Source organism: Notechis scutatus, chromosome 16, assembly GCF_049901735.1.
Source record: "Notechis scutatus isolate UNSWTSFEM ecotype Mainland chromosome 16, rNotScu1.2, whole genome shotgun sequence".
In the NCBI taxonomy this organism is placed as follows: domain Eukaryota; kingdom Metazoa; phylum Chordata; class Lepidosauria; order Squamata; family Elapidae; genus Notechis; species Notechis scutatus.
In genome coordinates this window covers 1345942-1355239 of record NC_142024.1, presented here as the reverse complement: position 1 = coordinate 1355239, position 9298 = coordinate 1345942, and the positions used below count along the sequence as shown (strand labels likewise).

Below are 9298 nucleotides of genomic sequence, written 5' to 3'. Positions count from 1 at the left end.
AGGTGCGCGGAGACTTACCTTGAGCGCGCGCGCGCTGGAGAGGTCGGGAGGGTCTCCGCTGGGCAGGAAAGGGGTGGTCGGGGGCCAGCCAGCTGCCCTCTCCTGGACCCTGGGGAAGCCAGGCTGGAAGTTGCGCCCCCGTCCCCTCCATTTGCTCCCATTTCGGAACCCCCCCAACCCCCCCCAGGTCATTTACGCGTTCCCCGCCAAGGGCGCTTTGGGAACGGCGGAGGGCGCGCGCCGCGACGAGGCTGATTGCGGGGGACTGGAGACAAGACGCCAAGCAGGGTTATACAGCGAGTCCTCGACTGACGGCCATTCGTTTAGTGACCGTCGGAAGTGAGAAGGGCGCTGGGGAAAAAAAGGGGGGAGCGACTTGGGATTTTTTTTGGACATAGGACCATTTTTCACAACAACAGCCTGTTGTGGCCTCCCCTTGGTCAGATCATTGACATTTGGATGCTTGGCCCCTGACTCGCTTTTACGATGGTCACAAATGCAAGTGGCCAAGCGCCTGGCTTTTGATGACGTGGTCGTATGTGTGAGAAACTTCTAAGTTGCTTCACACACACACACACACACACCGTGCCGTTGTAACTTTGGAACGGTCCCTAAATGAACTGGTTGTAAGTTGTATTGAACAGGGGGTTGAACTAGATAACCTCCAAGATCCCTTCCAGCTCTGTGATTCTATGATTCTGTAAGGGTCTCCTGCTTTAAACAGGGGGTTGGACTAGATGACCTCTGAGGCCCCTTCCAGCTCTGTCCTTCTATGATTCTGTAAGGGCCTCTTCCTTGAGCAGGGGGTTGGGCTAGATGACCTCCCAGGTCCCTTCCAGCTCTGTGATTCTATGATTCTGTATGTTGTGTCTTGTCTCCTTGGAAGATGCTCTCCAGAATGACAACAGCCAAGGAGGAAGGAGAACAACCCCCAATGGAAGTGGGGGGGGGGTAGGGTGGGATCGGGAGGGGGACAGGGACAAAATACATCCTGGTGGTGACCTTTCCTCGGAGTTTCCACCTTCCTTGCTTTTCCAACCGAGTTGGATTCCTCTGGCCTCTGCCGTTGGTTTGAAGGAGAAATTATTTTTTCTTTTTGCAGTGAGCAATGAGGTCATGCGATGGGCTGACCTAATTACTTTGCGCCGGAGGAAAATGAAATAATAATAATAAATAAATAAAAACGAAATGTGTGGCGTGTGAGTCACCGGGCAGGGTGGGGAAACAGAAGGAGCGAGGCTTGAGGAGTGGGGTGAGGTAGAGACCATTCGAGCAATGAGAGAGAGGTCGACATTCCTTGATGTCGTTTGAAGGGTCACAACTTGGAGGTGACTGAGCAGAATGTAGAAGACGAAACCGGCTCCCATAGACGTCAAGACTGGGAGAGCAGCTGGGTTCGGTTCATTCAATGCGTGGATTGATCGGAATAGAGCTGGGGGGGGTCCCTCAGAGGTCTTCTAGTCCAACCCCCTGTTCAAGCAGGCGACCCTAGATCTTTTTATTTTTATTTTATATTTAAATACTTATTAAGTTTTTTTTCACTTTAAAAAAAACAATCATATATACAATTTTTGCAGTAAGTTGTGGCATCGACTTTTCTGTTTTCATTTACACACGCACACACACACACATATATAAAATTTACATTTACATTTTGCATTATCTTTTATTCCTGTTATCTAACCAAACATACCATTTTCCCTGGACCGTATAATATTTTCTTCCTTCTCCTGCAATTCCATTGTAGATTTGGGGAGGGGGGGTGTTATTTATTTATTTTAACTCAGAGAAGCGACAGGTAGCTTTTGAACTCCAAAATAAAAAAATTAAAAAAAAATTAGCTTCTCTCTGTTGGGTTGTACAGCAAAATCCTGGGGTGCAAAACTCTGCAGAAAAGTTGACACTTTTCTCATGATCCATTCTTGGAAAATAGAAAAGCCAGCTGTTATAACAAAAAGCCATTTCTATTCCTGGGCAAAACGTGTGAACTTTTTGGCAGGTGGGACACACACACAACGCTCAAGAGACCATAACTGGTTTTGTTTTTAGATGAAGAAAGCTGAAGATAATTTTAGAAAACCTCCCAGCATCGATATAGTTTTTTTCTGGGGTGGGGACCACAATTGACTCTAATAATATCACTTCAAGGGTAATTTCCCTCTCGGAGCCGCCAGGTTGAGTATGTTCTGCTTTCCCTGCAATAGAGCTCTCAGCAGGAGCGAAACAGCTTCCCCACCCAAAATCTTGGCATTGCCTTCTAGTTTACAAGGGCTTAAAAGTGGATCATAGGTTGGAGAAATTAGCTGCATCCAGTTTCCAAGATCTGGCCAGGCTGGTTGGTGGATGGAGCCATCTTCTTCAAGAAGCAACGGTTGGAAACTAAGCAAGGAGAGAAGCAACGTGGAATTAAGGAGAAAGTTCCTAACAGTGAGGACAATTGACCCATGGAACAGCTTGCCACCAGAAGTTATGGGTTGCTCCATCCCTGGAGGATTTTAAGAAGAGATTGGACGATCGCTTGTCTGAAATGGTCTAAGGACCATTTCTGGTGGCTGTCCAGTCTCTTCTTGAAGACCTCCAGTGATGGAAGCACCCACAACTCCTGGTGGCCAGCAGTTCCACTGTCTAATTTTTCTCACTGTTAGCAAGTTTCTCCTTCATTCCAGGTTGCTTCTCTCCTTGATGAGTTTCCATCCATTGTTCCTTTTCTGGCCTTCTGATGCTTTGGAGAATAAACTGACCCCTTCCTCTTCTTTGGGGCAGCCCCTCAGATACTGGAAAACTGTTATCATGTCACCCCTGGTCCTTCTCTTCATTAAACTAGACATATCCCATCCTCCTCCTCCTCCTCCTCCTCCTCCTCCTCCTCCTCCTCCTCCTCCTCCTCCTCCTCCTCCTCCTCCTCCTCCTCCTCCTCCTGTATATATTTTATTTGTAGTTTTCCTTTAACAACCAACATTTTTTGTGGACAGTGTAATGACTGGCTCAATATATTTATCACACAATGCTAACAGTAATAATACAGTTACATATCCGAACTTTTTTTATCTTCCAACTTCTAACCTCGATCTGCTCATTATAAGAATATTTTCTTTGATATATCCATATATGTATATTACACTACTTTCCCAATCTGTACTTATTTCTTTATTCTTCCCGTTGGTTGGGATTCTTCTACATTCCCCTCTTCTTTATACAGAGGTTTCTTCTACGGCGCTCCCCATCCGAGCAAAAGATTTCGTGGGTCAGCAAAAGCTGGCCTCCTTGGGACATTTGTCCTGTCGGATACCATGTCCCAACCTTCCCTTTTAACCTGGTGTTCCCTTCAACTTTAGGATGCCATTTGCGAGACGGGCCGAGCAGGACATCCATGCAATGCATCGCAACGTCAGCCTCAAACTCAGGTAAGGAGAGAAACTCAGCCGGGATGTCTGTTTAATTCCTTGCTCATCGTCCTCTTTTGGCACAGGCACCCTGAGAACACAACAGGGCATCTTCTCTCATCCATCTCCATGCCATCTCGCTCGGATGACTTGCGTCAAGCCCTCCCAGTTTCATAAATCAGCCGTTTCAAGACTCGGGCAAATTCCGAATGACGTCCGATGTTTTCATTAGCTGGTGATTTATCGCTCCGAAGATCCTCTCTGATTTTTATGCCCGGTTTATAAAGTTGTTTTTTTCTTCTTCTTCTTCTTTTCAATTCTCTCTCTCTCTCTCTCTCTCTCCCCCCACCCTCCTCCTCCTCCTCCTCCCCTTCTCCATCATCTTCGCTTTCCCCATCAGGCAAGGAGACAGTTCGATTTATGGTCTACAAAGTGACTTGGAAGGATGACCTCAGTTTCCAAACGGACGAGACGTTCATTGGAGAATTTCAGGTGGGGCGGAGACCATCGGATTGATAGTCAACAGCCAGCAAGGGAACTCCACGTCAAAGTTCGGGAGAGAACAATGAAGAAGCTGGCCTGGTTCTGTCTTTTGCTCTTCTCTCTCTTTGGACAGCTGTGGTCCATTCCCAGACCTAGCCAGCAGCTACCTGCTTGGTCCCCAGGTAAGGATAGATTTATTCTTTGGATTCCTCCAGTAGTTAATGAGATGCATTTCATGTGAGCTGAGTGTCGTTGCATCTGGAAAAGGGGGGGGGGTTTCAACTTATTTTCCAAAGCACCAGCAGGCAGGACAAGAAACAATGGATGGAAACTAAGGAGAGAAGCAACCTGGAATTAAAGAGAAAGTGAGGATAATTAGCCAGTGGAACAGCGTGCCACCAGAAATTGTGGGTGCTCCATCCCTGGAGGGTTTAAAGAAAAGATTGGACAGTCACTTGTCTGAAAGGGACTAGGGCTTCGTGCTTGAGCAAGGGGTTGGACTAGAAGACCTCCAAGGTCCCTTCCGGCTCTATTCTGATTGATTGAAATGGTCTAAGGCAGGGATCTTCAAACTTGACAGCTTTAAGACTTGTGGACTTCCAACTCCCAGAATTCCTCCTCCAGTCATGTTAGCTCAGGAATTCTGGGAGCTGAAGTCCACAAGTCTTAAAGCTGTCAAGTTTGAAGACCCTTGGTCTGGGGTCTCCTGCTTGAGCAGGGGGGGTGGTGTCAGACTAGAAGATCTCCATGGTCCCTTCCAGCTCTATTCTGATTAATCCAGATTTGGTTTCACAAATTAAGCTAAATCTAACGGAAAGGACTCCCTCAGGAGGACCAAGTTTGCAATTGCAACTCAACACAGTTGGGGAAGAGAAAACAAACAAACAAACCCAGATATTACGAAGCAAAATGTCAGCCAACTTCAGCTAAAACGTCATTCTAGCCAGGGCTTGGACTCACTTAATAGCAGACATTTGGGGCTCGATTGTAGTCATACGTCGAGGAGTCCCCATATGTAAAAGGGGTGGGAAACCAGCTGTGAGTAGGTGTGCCCTCCTTAGCTTAGGATTGATATAAGGTTTGAGATAAGTGTAAGGTTGAAAATGCTCCGTTGCATCTGACATGAGTTATGGGGTCAGTTGGAGGTATTTGAGGGGGCCCCACTTGAAACCTGCAAGAATATTTCTCCTTGAAAAAGAAAAAGAAAAGTTGGCGCTTCTATCTCAACCGACTTTTAGGGCGCCGTCAGACCGATCTGAAAAGGGACGGGAGTGAAGGAGAAGTAAAAATCATCTGAAATATGATTTAAGAGAGGAAGCTGAGGGAGAGCCCCTTTCAGCTCTATTCTGATTGATTGATTGATTGATTGATTGATTGATTGATTGATTGAAAAGGTCTAGGGTCTATATAATAATACATATACTAGCAGCAGCTAGAATAACGTACGCCCCAAATCAGAAATTAAGAGAGTAATCCCACAGATAATATGATTATAAAGAAAATTATGGATTGTGCAGAAATGAATAAACTTACAATGGAATTGCAGGAGAAGGAAGAAAATAGTATGGGGTCCGGGGGAAAATGGTATGTTTGGTCAGATAACAGGAATAAAAGATAATGCAAAATGTAAATGTAAATTTTATATATCTATATCTATAATATATACGTGTGTGTGTGTGTAAATGAAAACGGAAAAGTCAATGCCACAACTTACTGCAAAAATTGTATATATGATTTTTTTTAAAGTGAAAAAACTTAAGAAGTATTTAAAAATAAAAAAAAATGAAATGGTCTAGGGTCTCCTGCTTGAGCAGGGGTTGGACTAGAAGACCTCAGAGGCCCCTTCCAGCTCCATCCTAATTGACTGAACCGAGTCGAAACCACCTCTCTGTTTTATGTTCATTAAAATGGACCTCAAGGTGTCTACAAGGGTCAAGATAAAGAATCCGTCCCCTGAGATACAATTCTGTTGGTGGAATTTGCAGTCAAAATGGGGGGGGCCAAGATTTCCCATATTTTCTTGTGAAGGCAGAATAACACAGTAGGTGCGGGACCTTGGAGGTCTTCTAGTCCAACCCCCTGCTTAAGCAGGAAACCCTAGATATCAAAAGGGTTGTCCAGTCTCTTCTTAAAAACCTTCCAGTGATTCAGCACCCGCAACTTCTGAAGACAAGGCGTTCCACTGATTCATTGATCCGGGATAACAGAATAAGGAAGTTGGAAGGGACCTTGGAGGTCTTCTAGTCTAAACCCTAGATAGCATTTCAGACAAACGGTTGTCCGATCTTCTTCTTCTTCTTCTTCTTCTTCTTCTTCTTCTTCTTCTTCTTCTTCTTCTTCTTCTTCTTCTTCTTCTTCTTCTTCTTCTTCTTCTTCTTCTTCTTCTTCTTCTCCTTCTCCTTCTCCTTCTCCTTCTTCTTCTTTCTTCTTCTTCTCCTTTTAATTTTAATTTTTTCTTTATTAAACAAACACAAACCAAGACAAAAAATACATTGAACATATATGAATGTATATATGAAATCATTTCTTATTATCTTGATCCTTCCTCTTGTCTAACCAACCATAAAACTTATCCCATATTTTATAATAGTCCGATTCATCCTTATTTTTTAATTCCTTTGTCAATTTGTCCATTTCTGCGCACGTCCGATCTTCTTAAAAACCTCCAGTGATGGAGCAGCCACAGCTTCTGGAAGGAAGCCATCCATTGTTCAGGACATTTCTCCTTCATTTCAGGTTGGATCTCTCTCTCCCTCCCTCCCACCTATTACTTCTGGTCCAGGTCTAGTGGTTAGAAAGAGTTAGCAAGAACGGGGCTGCAACCAGGAGTAGCTGCAGAGCAAAAATGATAAATCTATTCCTCATTCCCAAGGACTTCGGAGAAGGGAGGGAAAGGCTGTCTTTAAAGATCGTTTTGTTTCTTCTTGATCTTATTCTCCATTTATAGTCAACGATGAAGATGCCGTGTTAAATTGGGAGCCTTTGGCTAGCAGAAGATCCTTCACCGGGAGACTAGGAGTACAGACGGAGGATTATCCCAGCGACACAGGTAAGACGGGAAAAAACACCAACCCTGCATATATTCTTTTTCTTGAATAACCGTGCCATCTTACCCCAACAAACCCCGTCTCTTCTCCACGTCTAAAAAGCTTAAAGCACCGTTGTCTTTTCTTGAGGATTGTTTCGTGGGGAGAAGCAACTTGGAACGAAGGAAAAACTTCTCGACAGTGAGAACGATTAACCCAACAGGTTCTGTATTTCCAACAGAAATCAATCAGAATAGAGCTGGAAGGGACCTTGGAGGTCTTCTAGTCCAACCCCTTGCTCAAGCAGGAGACCCTAGACCCTTCCAGTCCAATCTCTTCTTAAAAGCCTCCACTGATGGAGCAACCCACAACTTCTGGCGGCCAGCTGTTCCACGGGTTCATTGTCCTCTGTTAGAAATTCCTGTTAGGTTGAAATTCCTCCTTAATTCTAGGTTGATTCTCTCCATGATAAAATCCTCCCTTTCTTTGTAGCATCCTGAATATTTGCTTCTTGTCCTCCTTCAGGTGCTTTAGACTGAAAAAATCTTCTTCTTCTTCTTTAGTCTTCTTCTTCTTCTTCTTCTTCTTCTTCTTCTTCTTCTTCTTCTTCTTCTTCTTCTTCTTCTTCTTCTTCTTCTTCTTCTTCTTCTTCTTCTTCTTCTTCTTCTTCTTCTTCTTCTTTCTTCTTCTTTTCTTTGGGGGGTTTACTGGATGCAGCAATATTCTACGCATGAGGGTTTACAAAGCGGTCCTAATACTTTACCTGATTTTGATACTATGCCCCTGTTTACCCAACCAAGGATCGTATTGATTTATTTTTTTTTGGCTGCTGCCGCACACAGCCAGCTCCTATTTATTCAGTAGGACCCCAAATATTCTGTCTTGTTTTGTTTTCGCTGCAGGTCCTGTTCCCTCCAGCTTCAATGCCAGGGGCCATTTTAAAGAGGTAAGAAGGGTTGTGTGGGTGAAGAGAGAGACGTGAGTTCTGAAACTTTTTTGGGGGGGAGACTAATTCAGGAAAAGTGAGTTGGATACAAGAAATAGTGGATGATCAGATAGAATTTAAACCGGAACTGTTCTTGTTGGGAATAATTCAAAGGAAACATAGGAAAAAGATTAACTATATTTTACTACATATTCCGACTGCAACGAGGATAGCAGATGCACAATGTTGGAAGCAAAATAACACGCCCTCAGAGGAACTAGTAATTCCCCCAAAAAATCTAGATTGTGCTGAAATGGATAAACATACGTTAAAATTAAAGGATAAAGAAGGCTCGGAGTATTATGAAGTTTGGGGTAGTTAGTACAAGGGGTTGAATAACTGAAATAAAGATACTAGAGATAGGAAAATTATAGATAAATGTATATGAATGTGTATAAATAAACACGAGATTGATATGTGTTATAGGATGTTACCACACCATTAATAGTCCTTGAGATACGACAGGTCACTTAATGAATGTCCTCGACTTACAACAATTTCACTTAGTGACTGAAGTTACAATCGTACTGAAAAAATGTGACTTATGGCCATTTTTCACACTTAACAACCATTGCAACATCCCCGTGGTCACAGGATCAAAATTTGGGCACTTGGCAAACGGACTCATGTTTATGACGGTTGCAATGTCCCTGGGGTCACGCAATCCCCCTTTTGCAACCTTCAAATAGGGAAGCCCGATTCACTTAACAACAGGGTTACTCGATGAACGACTGCAGGGATTCCCTTTACAAACATGGCAAGAAAAGTCGTGAAATGGTGCGGAACCTCACTTAGCGACGTAAATTTTGGGCTCCGTGTGGTCGTAAGTTGAAAATACCTGTATTTTTTTTTCCCTGCTTTCAGGCACCGATTGGAAGCTTCTTCCAGAACATGCTGTCAAGACGTTTATGGGAATCAGCCAGGAAGCAGTACACGAAACGTAGGAATTTCTCCCATTGCTTCTGGAAATTTTGTGTCTGACCGGCTTGGAACCCACTCGCTTCCAGTTCCTTGCCCTATAATTTATGATGTGATCAAGCAATAAACTAGATCCCTGCATATCATTTCTGGAAACGCACACGTGATGAAAATAAAGCCATACTGAAGATGGCAAAAACGCCTGTGTTGCTTGCATGGGATTTAATAAGTGTGTCAGAAATTCTGTATGTAGCCCTACCGAATAGACAGTGCACAGTCAACATGTGCTTTCCTGCTTAACTGCTGCAAGGAAGCAACAAAACACTGCCACCTACTGGTTGAAAAATATGTATCTCTACTGAATATCGCTGCAGGTGTACAAAATACATGAATGTTGTAGTCCAACAAAATCTTCTGTAGATCTTCTCTCATATTATTGGAAGCAGAGAATTATTTTCCTTTCTTTTTCCCCCCTGTGGTTCCTGTTCAGGTTTAGGGCCCAA

At 43.8% G+C, this 9298-nt stretch overlaps 1 protein-coding gene across 2 annotated transcripts; it reads left to right on the top strand.

The window, feature by feature from the left end:
• Positions 1-29: 29 nt before the first annotated feature.
• Positions 30-8962, top strand: LOC148129371 (uncharacterized). 2 transcript variants are annotated; one of them, XM_087944649.1, is made up of 6 exons: positions 30-339; positions 3336-3404; positions 3784-4048; positions 6814-6915; positions 7795-7838; positions 8742-8962. In XM_087944649.1, the coding sequence occupies exons 3-6, from the start codon at positions 3829-3831 to the stop codon at positions 8856-8858; spliced, it is 483 nt and encodes a 160-aa protein (XP_087800775.1). In that variant the 5' UTR covers positions 30-339; positions 3336-3404; positions 3784-3828; the 3' UTR covers positions 8859-8962. The 2 variants fall into 2 exon arrangements, with proteins under 2 accessions (XP_087800775.1, XP_087800776.1); XM_087944650.1 differs by lacking the exon at positions 30-339 and having other exon boundaries at positions 2898-3404.
• The last annotated feature ends 336 nt before the right edge of the window (positions 8963-9298 follow it).